This window comes from Blennius ocellaris (genome assembly GCF_963422515.1).
Source record: "Blennius ocellaris genome assembly, chromosome: 13".
Taxonomy (NCBI): Eukaryota; Metazoa; Chordata; class Actinopteri; order Blenniiformes; family Blenniidae; genus Blennius; species Blennius ocellaris.
In genome coordinates this window covers 19,997,433-20,018,970 of record NC_137662.1, presented here as the reverse complement: position 1 = coordinate 20,018,970, position 21,538 = coordinate 19,997,433, and the positions used below count along the sequence as shown (strand labels likewise).

At 42.5% G+C, this 21,538-nt stretch overlaps 1 protein-coding gene across 1 annotated transcript in view; it reads right to left on the bottom strand.

Moving 5' to 3' along the window:
* The window catches only part of LOC308138553 (uncharacterized protein), a 129,197-nt gene that overhangs the window by 6,899 nt on the left and 100,760 nt on the right, over positions 1 to 21,538 (bottom strand). The window contains exons 29-41 of the mRNA XM_080507722.1: positions 21,200 to 21,411; positions 20,754 to 20,961; positions 20,397 to 20,493; positions 18,944 to 19,172; positions 18,712 to 18,837; positions 17,820 to 17,942; positions 15,885 to 15,966; positions 6,507 to 6,581; positions 5,510 to 5,641; positions 5,230 to 5,373; positions 1,117 to 2,545; positions 467 to 629; positions 177 to 254 (exon numbers count right to left, since the gene is read on the bottom strand). Of these exons, the coding sequence (XP_080363848.1) occupies positions 177 to 254; positions 467 to 629; positions 1,117 to 2,545; positions 5,230 to 5,373; positions 5,510 to 5,641; positions 6,507 to 6,581; positions 15,885 to 15,966; positions 17,820 to 17,942; positions 18,712 to 18,837; positions 18,944 to 19,172; positions 20,397 to 20,493; positions 20,754 to 20,961; positions 21,200 to 21,411 (3,098 nt within the window). The remainder of the gene's footprint in view (positions 1 to 176; positions 255 to 466; positions 630 to 1,116; positions 2,546 to 5,229; positions 5,374 to 5,509; positions 5,642 to 6,506; positions 6,582 to 15,884; positions 15,967 to 17,819; positions 17,943 to 18,711; positions 18,838 to 18,943; positions 19,173 to 20,396; positions 20,494 to 20,753; positions 20,962 to 21,199; positions 21,412 to 21,538) is intronic.

Below are 21,538 nucleotides of genomic sequence, written 5' to 3'. Positions count from 1 at the left end.
ACAGTTTCTGGGGCCCACAAAGAGAGAAGTATGAAGCCGAGCACTCACACAAAGAGAGTGGATGTACCAGTTCACCAAGCAAAACTTTTTTTTTTTTTGGGATGCAGAACAGACCACACACTAAACCAAACCAATCCAAGCCCCAGCCAAGCCTCTGCACCAGGCTTTCAGGGTACCTTTAAAATGAGACGGCGTCTGAAGATTCGTGTGGTTACAGTCTGTTCTTCCTCTGAACCAGAATCTACACTAACCCGCTGTGGAGGAAGGCATTATAAGATTGTTACACAAAGGGGGAAGTCAGGAGAAAAAAAAAGAGGATTTCATGGTGTGTATTATCAAAGAATAGATCATTTATTTTATTCTTTAGCACAAACGATTTGTGTCGACCTCGATAGCATCTTGGGTGAGTAACAGAATTACAACAAATCATCTTTTTTTTTTTTGCACTGTTATTTCATGACATTACCTGGACTTTCTTTTCCGACACCAGCTTTCCCTCCTCCTTTTTGCCATTCGATGATTCCGACGAGACGTCCTGAGGTGAGTGCTTTGAGTTGTCGCCGTTTTGTCGGGACCTCCCTGATTCTGCCCGAGATGAGGAAGTGATGGAGTCACTAGAGTTCTCTTGGCTGTGGGGCAAGAGCAGACGATTAGAATTGTGTCTTAGAAAAGTGAAAAATCTAAATATTTAGTTTTTTTTTGTTTTTGTAAAAAGTGGTAACAAATTTCATTGTTGTTGTTTTCAGTGGTCAAAAAGTATTTCTCTTTTGACAGGAATCTTTTCTAAACTTTTCAATGACTAAACAGTAACCCAACAAAAAATTTTTTTTTTACCTTTTTATTTGAGCTTTATCAATTTCAAGTTTTAAGTGGCCGATATCAAAATGTGTGTAGTCTGCATACTGTTGAGTGATGAAATGAAAAGTCACTAAGAAAGAAATACTTCAATCCACTCCACTACTTGAATGCCTTCTGTTTTTTCTGCTCAACTTAAATGTCATTTACACTTCGGTGATGACAGAATTTTCTGTCTTTTCAGCAAAATCTGTCGTTTATAGCCTATTAATTTATAAACAAACAAAAATGTCTGTAGTTCATGTTTTATAACACTTTTACCTTTCTCGCCTGTCAAGCAGGTCCGAGCTGACACTGCGGCCCGGCGTCGGTGGTTCCACATTGACGCTGGACGAATCACTGTGCCAACCTGAAAGTGAACACACGTCTTTTTCTGCCTGTTCGACGCGTGCAAGAATCTCTTCAACCCTGGACTCGGCGATCTCTTCGTTCTCCTCCTTTTCCTCTGAGCCTTCTTCCTTCTTCAACTCCTCAAATAAAAATCCCGGCGCATCTTCTGCAATGTCTTCATCTCTGTCTCCCTCCTCTTCCTCATTGAACCCAGACTCGCTGGGTTGAAGTTGACCGAGAGCCTCAACCCAGGCCTGGGGGGAGAGGTCAGCTACAGTCTGGTCTTCAGCTGCCAGTTCTCCATCTGATGCCCCACAAAGATCTCTTTCACTGACACCCAGTCCTTCGTCCTTAAACTCCAAATCTTCACCTGTGTCATCCACTCTGTCATCCTGGTAGACCCTTTCCACGTTGTCCTCATTTTGAGCATTGAATTTCTCATCGACCAACTCTTTCATGCTCTCTGCTTCCAGTGGCGTACAAGTATTCTCAACTTCATGCACAACTAGTGGCACATCTTTTGCTTCGCCCACCTCACACACTGTTTCCTTATTTCCTTCCTGCATGGAGTCACGCAGTTCATTCAGCTCCTCTTTCTCTTTCACTATCATGTCACTTTGTTCTACCAGCTCAGACCTATCTTTTGTGACCATCTCACATTTCCTTTGCACATTTTTAATCAAATCCTGCTCTACCCACTTTTCAACCAAATCGTTGCCTTCTGCTAACTCTGCTGCCACCATCTCAACCACTTTCTGTGTTTCTTCTTTCACTTCCTTTTCCTCTCCTTTCAAAACTACATCCTCTTGTGCACCGTTGAGAGCACCCATCTGCGCTCCTCCGTCTCCCAATTGCGCTCTCTCGGGCGATGAAGGGGTGATGGATGACACGGATGACAGTGAAGGGGAAGAGGTGGAGTATGCCATGTCGACGTCTAACTCGCACATCGCCGGGAAGGAGAACGACTTGGGCTTGTGCATCGGCACCATTTCATGAAAAGACTTGTCTTCTTCCTCGCTCAGAAGCAGCTGATCATTCACGGCAATGTGCGGCTTTCTGACCTTTGGGGGAAGAATTTCGGGGAGGTCAAAGGCTGGGACAGACAGGGCGAGTTCGGAGGGTCTAGGGGGGCTCCGAGGAGGACTGTCTGGATCTCTGCTACCGGACTCTATCTCTGAGCTCCAGGACAGGGGCTGAGGTTGGGTTTCAGCAAGCAAAGGGGTGTCTGGTTCTGGGTAACGGTGCTGTTGGTGGTGGGTGAGGGAAGGGTTGGGGGTGACGGGGAGTTCAGGCTCCAGGAAGTGTGATTCAGAGAGCAATGCAGCAGGGGACTTCAGCTCCGCTAGAATGCTCTGATAATCTGTAGGTGACAGGATGAAAAATGTGGGGACATACACACACAGCTACAAAAGAATATACCACACCCAAAAGCACACAAACTCCAACACAAACACCACATGACATGGACAGTGGCACAGTGGCTTAAGAGCTGAGCATGTATCCTGACAACCACAAGTTGAGAAAGTTGTACGAATAGGTTTTGTATAATGGCAAACCAACACCAAACATTTTTAAAGAATACAATCCTAATTTCAGAAAAAGATTTAGGAAATCACTATATTTACAATTTAAGAAATAAAATAGTTAAAGAACAACAACAAAAGCACATTTAGCTATTTCTCAAAAATATTTGCTGATTCTGAATTTGATGCCAGCAACATAGTTCACTTGGTTCTTGTGTTAAGAAAAGGACTGGAAATGTTATTGTCGTGGCTTATTTTCGAAAGATTTATTTGAAAAACAAAACAAAACAACTTTATTCTGAGTTCAATATGATTTAAAAAAAAATCTGTAGTTTGAGTATTAAATTTGTTTCCTTCATGTAAACTTCTACAGAATTGCCATTATGCATACATTTACATTAAAATAGAAATATTTTTCTTTTGGTTTTCTTGAATATAGAAATATGTGCGCAATTGACAGTATTAATAAAAACTATACATTGTGTTTGTAAATAGTTATTGTGGTGTATTAAAAGTGGGACACAGTAGTGACACAAGGCTACTAAAGTTATAGCGCGATGAGAGTGAGATTTGAACATTTGTGGTCGCACGCTCACATGAAAGACATGACAGATGAGAGATGTAAGAATGAACGATAAGAAAAGGACAAACAGAAAAGGAAACCTAGAGGAATATTTCCATTTTGGATGTGTCGATGCGGGTTCGGGTGGGGGGAGGATTGGTGGAGGGTGCACAGGTACACTGGCAAACGGGACAGGGAGACAGAGAGCGGAGGGGAGGGGAACCGGGAGTCGGACTCGGACAACGAGACCCCGAGGGAGAGACGGTGGGGAGAGTCGACAAGGACAGAGGGGAGACAGGGCGGGAGGAGGAGCAGGCAAGCTGGGTCACCAGAGAGTCTTTGCTCGGAGACGCAGTGACAGAAGCTGCTGTGTTAGAGAGGCTGCGGGAAACAGAGGGTTCAATGGTGAGGTTGGTGGGAGGAGTTGCTGTGGCTGGCGTGGTTGAGGAGCTGGGAGTACAAAAGAACACATCAGGGGAAGATGCAGAAGGAGTGAGTGGTTCTGCTTGTGAAGTTGCAGTGGGTGTGGGAGAGACTGGGAGAGATGGTGAGAAGAGAATGGGTGACGGAGAGTGGGGAGCAGGTGACAAGGGTAAAGGTGAGGTGATGAGGGGGATCGGGGAGGACAAGTGGGGTGAGAAAGGGTAAGCAAGTGACTGACGGGGGTCAGGCGAGGAGCTCTGATGGTTATGGCATGGAGGAAGAGAGGTGAGTAAGTCAAACTGTGGTGTTTCAAATGGTGGCTCAAATGGTGCTAAAGGTGCGAGGTCTTTGCGCGAAATAGAGGACTCGTAACTCGGAGAGCGACGTGAGGAAAGGGGAAGACAGTAAAGTGCCGACATCGGTGTGAAGGGAGTGGGTGGTGGTGTTGGGGTCGACGTGAGCAGGAGGGGACAGGGCGTCTCTAGGTGGAAGGCTGCTTGATTGCTTCTGGGAGTTAAAGGGATAATTATGGTAACTAGAAAATGAATAAAGGGGAAGCACATGCACAAGAGACATGAAACAAAAAGTTAATTCAGGAAACAATGATGTAAAACAAGAAAAACAAGACAATAAATAAATGTGTGGATAGGTACGGGGTGGGAACACAGAGCTCTTAGTTTGGTAAGAGCTGTTACGTTGTTAGCAGTGATACTGCTGTGGGGAGGTGATGTAGGAGGAGGAGGAGGAGGAGGAGGAGGAGGAGGAGGGAGTCTGGTTTCAAGGAGGAAGAGATTCTCTCATCTATCCAAGGAAGGCTCAGAGAAGCTGGAGGAAAACTAGGAGAACTAAACTGAAGCAACAGAGGACAGCAAACTCTACAGGGTTACATAATATCTCGTCAGGTCAAACATAACCAAAACACATTTAAAGCAGTACTTATTATGCAGCATGCACTTAGAATGGGAATCCTAACAGTGGATATTGCTCATTGTAACTGGATACACTATCATAATCTTTTAAGAAATATTCAGTTTGATTTAAATCGATATGGGGCTGATTTCACAGAGGCCAATCAATATAGTTATCCCTCAATTGTTTTAGACAAATTGAAAAGTGTAAAAAATGATATGCAAATAGGACGTTTCATGAATAAACTACACACAAAAACTGAGGAAAATTTTGTTTGGCATTAACACAGATTTGGCAGACGTTCACACCTTGTCTACTAATCAAACAAATGCATCTTACTTGTATGTTTAAACAATCAGTTTTTCCAGTGGAATAAGATTTGTTGCCAAAAAGCAGCTTCACAAGGGAATAACCAAACAAAAATGTCCTTACTTTTTGTGTGTAGTTTATTCGGAATACACGACAGGAGCATATCCAGTTGTCAAAACAAGTTCCAAATCTGACTGTAAATCAACAATTCCAAAGTAGTTCTGCAAAGCACTATAGTTATGTGATCCATGCACTGACACAACAAAACAAAGGTAGCAGGGAGAGGTAAGAGGTCAGCTAGACAAAGCTAAACTTTACCATCAGCCTGATCCCGGAAAACAGCGTTATCATCGGCAAAACATCTTGTGCCTGAAATGTTACCATAGTCAAATATAGGGCCCTCCAGTAAAGTCACAATATCCATCCGATTGACTTTGGTCAGCACTGCAGTTAAGGCATCCGCTGTGGAGAAATCAAGAAGATAAAAAAAAAAGATTTACTTTCATCTGAAATGATTGCATTAAGGATTTTTTTGACAACAAGAAAATGGAAAAGGAGACATGGAGAGTCAGATCGTACGATTTTAAAATACTCTTACTTGTGGCGTTTTTCCCTTCTCGACTGACCCATTTCTTAAGAAGCATGAAGCTCTGTGCTGTCAGGGAGTTGGGGTTCTCTAGTCTGATGTGGTTGATCTCATCCACTGTGAAGTTCATCTCCCGAGCCAGCTCTGCCATGGGACACCAACAGAAAATCTCACATTACTACTCACACTTAAGTGCTGAAATTGATTTAATACCACTTCTTATGCAGCACATTTAGTTAAAATGTTTATAGTCCCCGCTGTTTCAACATTACAATCACATTACAGTGCTGATTATTTTCAATCTATAGTTCTTTTATGTAATGCTATACCATCGCTGAATGAAGTGGAGACTATGAAGGCAGTAAAAATCCTTTCTGCTCTGTCATGCCTCTCACTATTTTTAAACCTGCAAGATGTTCAGTTAGCCTCAAGGTGGCAGTAGGTTCTGACCGTCTTGAGTCTCAGAGACAGATGAGAAAGTAATTGTGGGCACATTTGTTTTTGAAATGCTCAGAGGTCACTATGATGAAGCCGATTGGGCAAATTTGATTTGGTGGAAAGTCAAATCCAGTCCATGGAATTTAAGTTGCAACAAAACTAGTAATTGGTTATTAAGTTTTTATTTTAAATAAGTATTTTAAGTATTTATTTGCACACAAAAGAGAAAAAGTACCAATGATGGGTATTTATAGGTTTATTTTGTGACGTATTAGCCCAAATCTGAGTCCTATACCGAAATGAGCTTGAAACCTCTACAGTGAACATTAGTCGTGTTTAGTTTGAGTTCACACTGTCACTTTAAAGTTTGGACAGAAATCTGTAAACACTTCACATGCTGGAGACAGTATATAAAGTGACACAGAGTTTATTTGCAAGCAGACGGAGAACCACTTTTTATAGAGCAGCATTCATTTTGATGCAAAAAATACCACATGAACTGAGCAATTGTACCGACTTTGACAAACTCATCTTTAGTGACAGAAAATAAGTTAAGCTGTAGCATTCTCACCTGTCCAACTGAGCCCCAGGTGATCGGCAACGATGGCCATACGCAAGTCTGTTCGCTCACATGGACTTTGAGGACCTACAAAGATGAGGACAGCAAAGTATTAATATAACAATCTTCCTCCCCAATCTGTATATATGTAAGGTAAAAATAAATATGTATAATTTTCCTTTTCTGGCCACTTATCATTGAGAATTAAAAACGTCAACTATGGTTGTCTTCATAAATATTCACAACACAGTTATATAAATGTAATCAAACCAAAGAAAAAGTTAGCAATTATTAATCATTTCTGTAAAATGGCAAGAAAAGGATTTGCTAGTCTACAAACACTATGAGCAACTTAAATATGTCCATAGAGTAAGTGGTGCTCTGTGACTGTTTGTGATATGTATCCTCTAAGCAGGCAGTAACTGTCATGAGAACCACACAAAACAAAGCATAACATGACTATCAACAACAGACTCGGACTTCTACAAATACGAGGGTGGAGCGATCTATGTTAGAATCTAAAATGTCAACATGCGAAGACGCACTTTGGTGTTCTTTGCCAACATTTGTTAGTTTCAAAGACAATTGCATGAGAAATTCTGCAGAAACAGACTATCACAATAACTCAGTAACCACCCTGCACAGACAGACAAGCAGACCAGGGAGTTGTTAAACAAAGGGACTGGTTGTGCCAGTGACCAGTCATCACTACTGGCATGCTCACACTACTATTATTTACAGAGGGTTGGAGGAGGGGAACAGAGGAAAGAGAATCTTGCAACATAGACAATACAGTACACAGTACATCAATGACAAAAAAAATAAATTTGAATGACAGCTACTGTTCTGAAGAGAATATGTAAACACGCCACAGGCATTCCAGTCAATCCATTAAACGATCACAACGATGTCATGCAACTAAAAGTGAAATATATAAATATATAGATGTATTTTAAACATAGTGTGAAAGTTTTACAAACTAGGCTTGATCTCCGCGATGGGAGGCGCTCGAGACCCTGTGAGTCCCTGACTGCCCTCCTTCCCACCAGTCCGCCTACTCCTCCTGCTCCTCTCACTGCCGGAGGCCCTGTCCGTCGTCGCCACCTTTGCCCTTACGGACGCGGCCCCGGCCTCAGCCCTCGAACCTCTACCAGACCTGGATGAGCGGGAGGGCTGGGAGGGCTGGGAAGGCTGGGAGGCGTCCGACAGAGAGGTGCTCCGGGAGGTGCTGTCTTCCTCCGACTGCTCTGTCTGCGTCTTTTTCTCCTCGTCTGACAGGCGGTCCACCAACTTTAGCGTCTCCCCGCTAATGCCTTTAAAATATTCGATGGTGCGCTTACAAAGCTCACTAGGGTTCTCCTGTCTGCTCTGGCTACTCGTCCCCTCATTTGAGACCTGATGCCTGTCCTTCAGGGGCAGTCTTGAGGGCAACTGTATGGTTGCTCTCTCTGTGTCCAATGTCCTTACTGGCTGTGAGGTAACACGAACTGAAACATGTGGGCTAGTCGTGGTGGCAGGGCTGCTTTTCTTAACATCCTTGATTGGTATCCTAGATCTGGGCTCTACTTTGGCTATGGCTGGCTCTCCTCTTTTTTTGACCTCAACCCTCACTGCTTCCTTGGGCTTCTGTTTGCCTATTGCTGTTCCCTGCGTGTGAAAGGACCACCCTGATGCTTTAACTGGGAGTCTGGACTTGGGCTGCTTCACTTCACTTTCTTTAACTGTTTCACTTCTCTGCTCCTGGACTTGACTGCTTTTGTGGACTTCAACTCGTTCTTCTATATCCCTACAGCACAGTGTCTCTATCCTGCTAGCCTTCTGAAGAGTGGGCTCAGATGAAGACTGCAAATTGAACACTACACTACCGCATTGAATGTAGTTGGCTTGAACACTTGAGGACTCAAGGTTGTTGTTGTTGTTGCAGTTCTCAGAAGGGAAATCTCTTCTTTCTACATTGGGTTCTGTGCGACTTCTAGACTTGTTCTCTGTACTTTGACCCTCTATACTAATGTACTCTGGTACCATTTGACCCTCTGAAATCTCAGTCTTACATTCCGGAAGATCCCCTGAGTCTTTCTTCACTGTTATAGAGGCAGCTATGCCCATCTTAATGGGAGTGCGTAACTTGGAATCAACCTTAGAGGCTGTGATTGTGCAAGAAGAGGCAGTCTCAGCTATGGCTTCACAGGCGGAGGCATCAGTACCAGCATAGCCAGTGTCACCGCCAGGCTGTGCAGGGCTGCATTTTGCTGTAGTTGTTGCTGGTGTAGTGCTGCTGTCTGTGGTGGTGTCTATAACTTTCACTTTCCCATCTACTGTGGCCCTCTCCCCTGATTTTGACTGAGAGGAGAGTACTCCCAGGATCTTTCCCCCTCGCCCCTTTTCCCCTGTTTTAGGGTCAGAGGAATGCTCACCAATCTGGAAAAACTGAAGCCTCTCTTCAACAAAGTCCCGCTTGCTCATGTCAATAGCACCACTGCGGGTCATCTCAAACATCTTCCCTTCATGGAAAGGGAAGGGGTTAGGCTCACTAGTCGGTGTGCTCTCATCAGTTGGTGTACGAGCAGGAGTTGTGTCAGGTGTTGTAGCCTGTGATTTGTCCTCCACTGATAAACCAAAGGGCTTGGGATCCTCCTCTTTTGCTCTGGAGTCAAAAACCCCTTCATTATCAACCCCTTTTGTTGACCAGGGGTCAAAGTCCAAACCTTTCGTGGCAACAGTTTTAAAGGTTGAATTCAACTCCTCTTCAAGTTGGTAGCCAAAGTAACTTTCCCCAAAGCCCTGTCTTTCAGGATGTCTTCCTTCAAGAGTGTAATCCTTTTCTTCACCACCACTTTTTGCTGAAGATGCGCTGGATTTTGTTTTTCCATTTTCTCCTCCTTCCTCAAATTTCTCTTCCTCTATTACTTCAAGTTTTGATTGGCTGAATGAACGGTCAGTTGCTTTTCCATCATTAGACAAACTAGATGTTTTAGGATCCTCACTCAGTCCGTCATCTTCATCCTGAAGATCATATCCATCTAAAGAGTCTATTTCAGTTGCATCTGTGTCATGGGAGAATTCAGCCGTGGTTGCTATTGAGCAGTCAGTAATGGACTGGTCATTGCCATTTTGTTCAAAGTCAGCATCCTCCCCCTTCTCTACACAATTTAGGCCAGGATCATTATTGTTTCCATTTTTTTCTGATTTTTGGTTTTTTGGATGTTTCTCTCCTTCCTCTTTCATTTTAAAGGTGTACTTTTTGATAGGAATTGGGTGAAAGACAGACTCGTCATCACTGGAGTCACTGTTATCAGCTCCAGGGGGAATGGGAGACGGAGGCTGGACCCTGATGACTGGCTCGGCTAAGAGGTGCCTATCATGCTCCTCCTGGAGGTTTACCTCCATCATCTCTGTCTCTGCCTCAGAAGAAGCACACGAACCCCTCTTTTCAGGATCCGACTGTTCTGCCTCTACAGGAGGAGGAGGAGGAAACTCTATATAGGCCACTCTTTTGTCTTTTGACTTTTGTCTCTCTCCATCTTGTTTTCTACTGCAACTCTCTGAGGGGGCTGGCTTTGATTTTTCCTTCGAGGGTTCTTTGTAGATGAATGTCTTTCCTTCCTCCTCCTCAGACTCTTCAGGGATAGGGCTTGGCATGCCAGGCATAAAGCCAATCACAGAGTCTGGCGTTCTGGAGGTCAGACTCACTTCCTCTGAGCTGGGGGTCTCGGGGGTAACAGGACTTTTCCCAGAGCTGTCCATGAAAGTCACTTGCTCGAGAGTATCATCTTCTGGACTTCCTTGAGGAGATGGAGACTGCTTTTGTTTGACAGTGTAAAAACCACTTCTCGTCTCATGCACTGTCCTACTCTCATGGCTTACAATCTTTTTGTATGTCCCTAGCTGCCCTGAGGCAGTTTCTTTCTCATACTGCTTTCCTACTTGGATGCTGACATATACAGGTAATGGTTTAATGTCTTTAAAGCCCTCGGTGACAACTACAGGAGTTACTTGATCCAAATACTCTACTTGATCACTATCAACACCATTGCACACTACACTTGACTGGCTCCCCTCTGATGAGTCTGTGGATTTTCCAAATGATGATCCACGAGTAGACTTGTTGGATTCAGAGCTACTGTGTAACCGATTTCTAGCTAAAGTAGGCACGTGAGACCCAGCCCTTTCATGTTGTTCAACAGAGGTATCAAATTTTAAAGAGGTGGATTTGCTATTCTCTGAAAAATTAGACTGCTTTCTTACAGGAATTTGCGATTCCAAGTTTTTTTTTAGACCATCATTGCTATTTGGACTTTCCCGGACAACAAATTCTGTGTAGATTATTTTCTTCGTTGTTTCTTGGCTTTGGGAATCACTATCACTGCCATCTTTCACAGAGTCTTGGATTAAAGAAGATGACAGTTTGGGGGACTGGGGTTTGTAGTTTCCATACCCTTGGTTTTCCCATGTTTTCAATAACTTTTTCTCATCCTGATCTTTTCTACTGGGGTCATGTTTGGGAGAGAACTTTTTTGATTCACACTCCACACCCCTCCTCTGGTTTCCCGGACTGCTGGGTGTTTTGGGCGTGTCGGAACCTGTAAATACCTGATACACAGGAAGCTTGCTTTCCTGGAGTTTTCTGATAGGAGGATTTTGATTTTGGCCACCCTGAGGACTCCTATCTTGCCTTTGAGCCTCTTGCTCAAATTTTAGCCGTACAGCACTGACTTTGGAGGAAGACATTTGAAAAGGTTTGGAGATTTCCCCTGTGCTTGCCTGTGACTTACAATCTGCTGGTTTCCTTTGGTCTGAATTGGAGTACTGCAGCAATACTCTTCTCTCTGGACTGCTGGGTAAACTGGCACATTTCCTGTCATTTGAGCTGAACCTGTCTCGAAGCCTTTCTCTGCTCCATTCTTCCCCACTACCACTATAAGCTGATCTCTCCGGACTGCTGTGAGTAGAACTGGGTCCTGAACGTGATTCCCTGAAGTCTGGTCTGCGAGATTTCTTCTCTGGAGAGGAAAGTTCATCATTGAGTTGCTCTGTTTTATCTCGGAAGAATTGAGACACCTCACTTAATTTTTCCTCTGCCTCTTTTACTGTCCTGTCCACTCTGTCCTCGTACACAAGTTGCCTGTCCTTATTTTGTGTGTCATCTGACACACGCATCCAAACTGATTGTTTTGGACTCCCTGGCTCAGAGGAATACTGCAAGAGTGTGAGTTTGTCAAAGTTATCATCGACATTAGCCATTCGACCAGATTTGTCAAAAACATTTCTTGATGATCGAAACACATACTCTGTTCTTGGCCCAAGTGCTCTACCCTCGCTATGACTACTTCTGTCTGGTGAATGAAAGCGAGACCTATCTCTCAGATATTCTTCAGTGTCAGAATGGGACTGGTCCAATTTCTCAGAGAGTAACATTTTCTCAGCAAAATTGTACGATTCACCCCTAAGCTCTGATGATTCATCCTCATTATACTCTACAGATTGCTGGCTAAGTAGTTTCAGTGTTTTATATGAGTCATCTGCCATGAGCTGGGCTGAACTCGGACGACTGTCTTCTTCTTGTGACATGGGTGTGTTCACTCTGGGGTAGTCAAGGTACACAGGAAGTGATTCCTCAAGCTCTTCTTCCTCTTGTCGACTCCCTGGGTAGTAATACATTTCCTTCTCTGCATGGTTTTTTGTCTCTCTGATGATGACCTCAGTTGGTTCCGTTTTATTGCCTTTTTCGATGTGAACTTCAATTATTCTTTCAACCTTTGGTTTGGAATTGATGTCCTCAAGGACTCTTTGTGATGTTTCCTCATTGCTAGACTTGTGCTCAAACAGTCCCGCTAGCTCTCTAGAGGGGTCTTTGCCTGACTGAAAAGCCTTCATTATATCATGCACTGACATAGTTTCCTCACACCTCTCTGATGCTGCTTCTTTGCCAGGCTTGTGGTATACCATCCTGGTGGTGGTAGTGATGTGAGTTTCCTCCTTAACTCTCATTCCTTTCCCCATTGGATCCTCATCAGGACTGACTTTTACTGAATAGCATTTATTCTGGTCTGGAGTTGATGGCATTTGATTTGGGTGCCCTCTTGAGTCTGAATCGATATATCTAACAGGATGTGCATCTTCCATTGCAGGTTGTTTGTTATCTTCTGGGGGTTCATAGCTCCTGATTACATGAACAACCTCAGTCCTAGTCTCCGTGATCACTGGTGGAACTGGTATGTCCTGAAAAAGGGCTTTGGGGCCCATGCCTTCTGCACTTTGAGGGGCAGAGGGTGTCCTTTCACTCCTGGTCTCAAAACCGCTATCTGAGAGGGGACTTTTATCTTGTTCATGTGAGATATCGTCGGGGGATTCAAGAACAGTGTCTGCTCCAAAAAGAGCATCAGCGACCTTACTGATCTCTTTGTCCGAGGGTGAAGACCGCATGTTTGTTGGGGGCATTTTGAGCTTATGTTCCTGAACTGCTATAGTGGGTTTTAGGACACGTTTCTGCTTCTCCTTGCCCTCTCCTTCTCTTTTTCCCTCATCTGCTCTATGTTTGTCATGCATTTTGGAGAAAGAGCTACTCCCAACATCATTGGCCAGGTAGTCAACCACTTTAGAGAGATTGAAATCTCTATCAGGTATTGTTTTTGATTTGGCTTGAGGGACAACCGTCTCATATCTTGGTGGATAGCTCCAGTTGCTTGGTGGTTGTTCAACTTGCACTTTTGAGAAGTGTATGTCATCTAATGAACTCCTGGCCAGGGACACTCTCCCATCCTTGACAGCATCTTTAGTAAGGATCTCACTCACTTTTACCAGGTCTTGTTTTACTTTCTCTACAATCCGATATGGTTCCTCATCTTCCATTTTAGGTTCTTTGGGAGAATCTGACTGAAATCCTTTATTGGCTGTGGAATTTGGGTCTGTCTGCAAAATAGCTGACATTCGTATCAAGTCCTCTTTCATTTCGGCTACATCCTTTAGAATCTCTTGGCTCGATGACAGTGGTGATGTGGTGTTTGCTTTGAGAGCAGCAGAATAAACCGGGGCTTTGATAGGTGAAAGTGTCCGGGCAAAGGACGATTGCAATTGAGCATTGACTTCAGCTGGCAGAGTCTTTCTTGGAGAGAGAAGAGCAGCAGCTGACTTAGACACCTCTGGTAACTTTTTAAACTGGCCCTCTGGCACCACATTGATAACCGAGTACACTGGAACTGTCATTGTACTTGCTGTTACAGCAGTTGTGGCATTTGAGGGGGATCTTAGAGAGGCATAGAGAGAGTTCGAAGCTGATGATCTTATCGACTGATATGAAGAGGATGCAGAGGAGGACATAGACTTCAAGGTGCCATAGCCTGCAGAGCAAGAATTAAACGTTTTTTCGACCTCATCAAAGGCGGCATTGACGCTTGTCGTCGCAGCATTGGTAGTTGCCTGTATTCTTTCCTGCAGACTGCTGGTGAGAAGAGATGTTGGAGATGAAGAGCGGTACTGTGCAGGTGACACAGTTCCATTGATAAGAGCTGCAGCACTTGGAGGGGAGTTGGACTTAAGCGGCGATGAGAGAGAGGAGAACAGGTTTCTTGCAGAGCCAGTCGCATCCGAGGCAAAGGATCGTACTGAGGAGAGACCAGGGACTGTTTTTATTGGTGAGGAGGATGCTGTGCCACTAGATGCTGCCATAAGGGTTTTGTAGGGCAGGGGTGAGCTGAACATACTCAAAGAAGACTTAGGAGATGTTGGTGGGGTCATGCTCATGGAGGCTCTCTCGAGAAGAGGGCTTCCTCCTCCAGAGACTGTTATAGGAGATGTCCTGGCAGACAATGCTGCTAATCCTTTCATAGATAAAGGATCTGGGGCACTTTTCCCTGGTGAAGCCAAGGGACTCGGGGTGACCTGGGCAGGGTACTGGGCTTGCTGGACTACAGTTTTTATAGGAGAGGAGATGGTTCTGTAAGAGCGGATGGGGGACGCTATGTCACTAACTGACTTTACAGAAGAGGCAGGTGATCCAGGAATGTTGGTCTTGATCGGGGAGGCTGAGTTGATGGACCAGACAGACTTTAATGGAGAGGCAGAGGGCGTGTTGGATGACGAACTGGAGAGGGAGCCAAACCCAGATTTGGTTTGACCAGCGACGGCGACAGGAACAGGCGACCACGCCTGATAAGATCTCGTTGAAAAGACAGGTTTGTGAGGGTAGCTAGAAGGCTGTGTTCTCGGCGAGCTTCGATCAGTTGTTTCTTCAACAATAATTTAAATCAAAGCAATAAAGAAGCAAACATAAAATATAACAAAAAATAATTTGAAAGAAAACATAAAAACCAGAAAGAGAAATTTGAGTCAGTCAGAAAAGGCATTAGTCACAGCAATAAGGCAAAAAATTCACACAATATGTAAGAAAGGCCCATATGATAGATGGCGATGACTAATGGTATTATACAATTGATACAGAATGGCATGTATATAACATAATAATGCTTGACGTATAGGAGAGATAACAGAAATGACATGATAACCAAAAAAGTCCAATTCCATTGACTTTTGATGTGCATATTCTATTTGCCTTCTTGCAGCAGTGCCTTTTACTATACATGTTTGATTAAAATGTGGTAATCCTTGTACTTGGTAAATTCTATTGCCAGATGACCCCACAAGTGTATATCAGTAAGAAAACAGATCACATTACTTGTTTGGCCATGATTTAAAATGAAAAAAATAGGTTGCACTTTACATAATGCGAAGCAAAACATCATCTATCCCTTTTGATTGTTGCTCTGTAATTTCAGAAAAAAACAAAAAAACAAAAAAATCAACTCAGACCCCATATGAAATCTGCCCAATTGTTTGAAAATGGGCCAATATTAGGTAAAAGGCACAAATACAAATCTCCGGTTCTCAGATATTGTTACTGTTGAGTATATTTAATAAGTGTAAAGTGCAACCTGTTAAACAGTAATATACACAGCCGCACACAATCATAAAGCCAATAAAAGAGTGAAATGGCTACTAAAGGAATGAGAACAATTCCAAATAATATTTTATTCAACATGAATTAAAACATTTTTTGTTCAAATGGTAAACAAACAGACAGACATTTCAGTGGTTCAACAAATGTAAAATAACAGTTGAAACAGGGAGACAGTTTTTGTTTTTGGACATGGGATGGGGTAAGCAAAGCGTAACACACAGTAAACCATGCAAATGTTTGATGGATGACAGGTGGTATAAACGTATGTGTCAAGTGGCGAGAATGAATGAGTGATGAACATGTCTTGTCAGGTAGATCTTTTTCTATACGGTCTTGATGTGAGAGCAATATGCACACTATGTAATGGGACCTCTTACACTGACATAAATAATTGTAATCAATTGGAAATTTAATGCAAGTAAAAAGGGGGAACTCACTCGCTGCTGGGTCGGTCAAATAGCTGTAGCGCTTACGCAAAGCTAAGGAGGCAAAGGTATGACGTCGTTCTGGCTTTTCAGTCTGAAACAAACAAAAAAGAACAAAAGATGTTTCAACATAAAAATATGGAGAAAATATGAGGGTGGTAGCCTATCAGGAGTAGGCATACATTAATTTTGATGTTGTAATGGACATATATTACCCTGCTTTTGATGCTGTTAGTACTGCCACAAGGAGTTATTTGTTTTCTCTGGGGAGGAATTGACAGCTGTTGTGTTTCTTTTTCCTGGCTTCATGTTTAAAAGTAATTGAAATTTATTAACTTCTGACAATATGGGGTTTGTGTGCACTGTGAGCTTGCCCTCAGTTTGACACTGAGTTACAAATTATACATTAAAGAAATATTTTCTCATTTTAAGATGCACTCCAAAGAATTTAGCTATAAAAATCTGAAAATAGCAATAACTGTGTCACTTTTGTTACCATTTAAGGCCAAAGTCATCTGTAATCTGTGACTATAGTATAAAGAAATCAATTTGATTGTATTATTATTAAGCCCTTAGTTTAAGAAGCATTCAAACATAGTAGGAGATGGTCTTTCATGACTTTGTCTGGAGTTTGAATCCCACACTATAATGGCTGAGCTTTGAAATAAACAGTTATTTGTAAACCTATAATAGCTTTTAAATTGTCCATAACTATACAGAAGTTCAACTGTGTTAATTACTTCTACTTTATATTGTTGCTTTGACATTATCTGAATGCTAGACTGTTCAATGAAATCTTTATATGACCAATGGGCTTTAGGGAAAATAATATTTAAAAAAAAAAGTCATCACTACCTTTAATTGAAACTCTTGCATGCAGTTGAGAGTGTTAGTATTCTTGGTACACACAAGCAAAGAACAAGGGTTAAATAAAAACCCCAAAGGAAACCCCAAATACCAACCAATTACTTAGTGGATGAATGCTAAACGTTAGGGTTATATCTGTAGCTGACAAAAGACAACAGAGTCCCTATGAGTTAATGGTAATGATGGAGTCCTGTTGAACATGTTGAAGACAGGGATGGGAAACGAGCCAAGATGTGGCACAGCAATTAGCTCCACTGGACTTGGGATGGAGACAACAATAAATAAATTCTCGCTGATTAAAACAATTGCCATTTCCACTCATGCACATGGTGTAGCTGTGTAAAAAACAAAACATGCAGTCAGAAGAAGCATCTTCCACACACACCCTCCTGCTTATTGGACGGAGACAAAATATCTGTGGCGCGCATGTTCGTTAGGGTCGCGGTAAAGCAAACGGAAAAGATGGCAAAGAAGAAGCAGCTCCATGTGATGATGAAGAATCTGTTTACCTCATCATCAGGATCAGACTCCATATCCTGTGGTATTCCAAGATGCATTGCAGGAGAGGAGAGAGATGGCACAATGGAAAGCAGGGAAGTTACAGTGAGCGGGGAGGGAGAAAAAATAAGAATAGAAAAAAAAAATCAGGGGATGAAAATGGAGCAGCAAAAACAACAAAAGGCATCAGAAAATGTCTGAGATTAATAAAACATAAAGAGCAAAGTAACATAAGGCAAAAGCAAAAAAAATAAAACAGTTTCTTGTGATCAATCAAAACCACAACAAACAAATCTTTTTCTTTTTTTTTTCTTTGCGTAATCTTCTGTACCCACAGAGAGCCAGGCAACAGAATGAAGGCACGATGTGCAGGTGTGGCTGCATGTGTACGTTGTGGGGTCTTATGACTGGCACAGGCTTCCAACATTAATAAAAGACAAAAGCAGCAGGCAGTCGCTTCTGAGGCCAAATGAACTCTAATGGCTGCTCTCCATGTCAGGACAATGAGGCTGTCTGTCTGTCATTTACATGTGGATGATGTGATATGGCCTCAAACAAACTGTTCAAACATGGTAATCCTACCTTCTTGTGGGTTGGCAGTGTGATATTCAAATTGCATATGGCAGTCTGTGGAAGGCCCTTTGTGGACTTTGGCTCTCTCAGGAAGGAGAGGCGTCCACATGGCTCCTGGCCCATGTCTCGGATCTGTGGACGACAGCAGAAAGATGCCACCAAGACCTAAATGCCTACGCAGCATGTAAAAAAGATTTTTAAATGTCTAGATTTTTACTACAGCTATTGATCCAATGCGTAAATCTGTAATTCTAAAAATAGCTTTACATAAAAGTATTGGTATGAATATAGGACAAGTTTTTTTTTTTGTTTTTTTTTACCAGACGGAAGAACGAAAACATTAGGTCACCTTAAATTCAGGGTGTAATATTCAGTTCTCAGTGTTATGCATTCATAGTTTTTATAGTCAGGGTCCACTGATAATCAGATCAATACAATACGTCTTAAAAATACGAACATTTATCTAATTATATGCATTTTATGAATACAGATATGTGTATAGGCAATAGTGCCTATACACCCTTTTACATCATTCCTTCTACATAATTACAATTTTACTTAATGTTGTTATATTATTCAATTCAACTGTTTAAGGTTGCTTGTTTCTGTGCATTTCACACACAGTCATATGTGTCTATGTATTCCAATAAGTTTTTGGGAATGTTTTTGTCCATCACTTGTGAATCACTTGACCTGGATTCAATTGTCTGAAAATGAATAGATTAATATATTAAGATCAGTTGATTATATATGATGCAATTGGATGAAATGTCTATTAACTATATATATCAAGAGCGTGATGTGTTACAGTATAATTACAACTATGATACACATCCATTCATCATAGAAATACCAGAGTAGCGACCAATAGCAAGTGTAACAGAGGGAATTCCTCTTGTACCTTCACGTTGAAAGGGAGTCTGTTCTCCTTGAAGGAGAAGAAATTAAAAACCAACTGCTGCCCACTTTTGGAGAGAGGGGACAGGTTGCCATAGCAGTCCACGTGGATGGGCTTGCTCTCGAGAACCTACACAAGATCAAAATTGTAATGTCAGAAGATAAACACAAGGTGGAGATAAAGCTTTCATTAACTAAGACTCTAGTGCTGCAGTACAGTGTGTCAACATCCCCACCTCGATATCTTTGCTCCGGGCCACCTCCTCAAAGTTCTCCTGCTGCTCCAGGGTTTTGTCCACTTTGTCGTCCGTCATGCAGAAGCAGCGCAGCCGAGCCTCGATGGCGTCGTTCATTTTGGCGAAAACCACAAACTTGGCCAGGTATGGCACGCAGATCAGCTCCCGGTATAACTGAGACGCTAGACTCACCGTCTCAGGAATCTGGTGACAGTCTGCGAGCCAGAACCTGAGGAGGAGAGAAGAGGGGACAAAACGTCAGACTGTTCAAAGTCTAAGCAGCCATTATTTGTCACATGTCAAATAGACTGCGTTTTATTCCCCCAGAAGCATGTAAACAGACACAAGACAGTCGTGTAGAAATCTAATTACAGACTCCTAAAGTGTGCTGCCTTACTGTCGGACCACATGATTTTAATTCAACTAACCAAGAAGTCTATTAGTGCGGCCTCAAAGAACCCATAGTTGACATAACTGTAACAAATATTTGAAGTAAGTACAGAGTTCATGTGTTTGTTTAAAGTATAATGCTGGTATGAGAGGAAAGAAAAGACAATGAACATTTTCAACAAAATGTCCAAAAAACAGTGTGAAAATTGAGATCAATGGAAACTTTCTGTCAGGAGAAATAATCAGATGAAAAGGAGACTGTAGATGACTTAAGTGGCAAGTGATGCTTTGTTTGAACTTTTTCTGGCCTTTCTGTGTGGAGTTTACATATTTCTACCAGGTTCTCCGGTTTCCTCCCACAGTCTAAAACAATCCAAAATGACCTATGGGTCTGAATGTGTTTTTAAAGTGTGGCTGTCTGTCTCTCTTTTTGTTTGTAAAATACGAATTACAGTTGAAGTTGTATTTTTTTTTGTTTTCTTAGATTACACAGGATTTGAGTGTGAATCCAGATGCAGAAAGCCTCACAACAAATCATTCATTACAATAAAGAATGTCAGAAACAGGTAACCAAGAAGGACCTGCATTTTATTGAAAGTTTGAGAAATAAAACTTTAGTTGAGTTTGTTGAACAGAAAGTGCTTAACAATGTCAATTTTATTGCAATATCATAAAAAAAAATTTCTATCTCAGTATTGTAATACATATTTAACATGTATTTTTTTTTTTTTTCGTATCAGAATTCATCAATTATTTATTCTACGGAATAATGTCATCAATTTAAAAAGCCCATTATGAAACAATTAAAAGTATATTTTTTGTGAATGAATGTTTCATTGCAAGAAAACTTTCAAAAAGTGTTCATTATTGTTGAAAAAGTGACAGCAATTACTGACTATTCATGAACATCACCGGGGAGCCAAATTACTGGATGCAGCAGTCTGAAATTGGTCTTTTGATTTATAGATTAATTCAATATTTGACAATGTGAGACATTTTAAATTGTGTAAAACAGGGATTGTCAGGCATTTTCAACATCCAGCCCTCAGTATACTTTTCTCACCTGGCCGACACGTTTGTGGTAAAGGAGACACAGTCAGTGACAAAGGAGAGTGGTGTGGTTCCTGTGATGTCCTCCCACTGTGCTGGAGACGTCCCTCCTGTTTGAAACAAGGGCAAAAAATTAGCTCACTGCACCAGTGATTGCTTTAGCTGCAATATGCCCCCCCTTCTTTTACCCTCCCAGCTTTACAATGCTGGTCAGCTGGCTGACCAGCATTGTAAAGCCAGGTCAGGTTAGATTTGTGACACTGTGTAAAGATTTGTCACAAATCTAACGATGCAAATTACTTTGGTAACAAAACAAGACACAGCGTTAGTCCTTCAGACTCCGACCGTCATGCTCTAGTTGTGCACTGGCCTGTGATGCTGCAGAGCAGACGCAGGCATGGCGCAGAGTCGCCTCGGTGGCCGCTGGGATGGCCTTCTGCCTGTCTCGGTGGGACGGGAATGGTCATCGTGATGGGCTTGTGGAACTTTCTCCTCCTGGGCTCGACGGTGACGATAGGGCTGAAGGTGGCTCTGTTACCCAGGACCGCTCTCGCCATGTCATCCGGCACAGGCTGGGCCTGAAGCGTTAATGCAAGAAACAGAGATGTGAAGACTCTTGAGAAATGCTCAGTCAGATTTTCCTGAATATTCTATCAAATCAAACTATCTCGGCATTTCAGACTAAATCAAATATTCAGGAGGAAAAAAAATGGGTCATGTATAAATAAGTAAGTGAGTGGACACTATCTGCGGAGGATAAAAAGCCGAGTCATGGAACAGACTGAATTTGAGCTGATCCAAGGAGTCCTGCTGTACCTGCAAACCGACTCGGATCTTCTTGGTGAGCGCCCCCTGCGGGAACGAGGCCTGGACCATGGGCACGGTGCTGCTGGACAGCATGCCTCCATCAGGACCCATGTGGTTAGACTCCTGCTTGATCCTTGACACCACAGCAAAGTACTGCGGGAAGTCTCTGGTGACAATGCGGCAAATGCGCTTCTTCTCCAACTCGGCAGGACTGTCCAGCTCTGTGACGGCAGACATTTACATGATATGTGGTTTAAGCTGCATTTAAAGGGTGCTGTCACATTTCGAAAGACTCTTCAAGAACTAACTTTGACCTCGTAAATGTGTTGGATTGTTGAACATTATTGA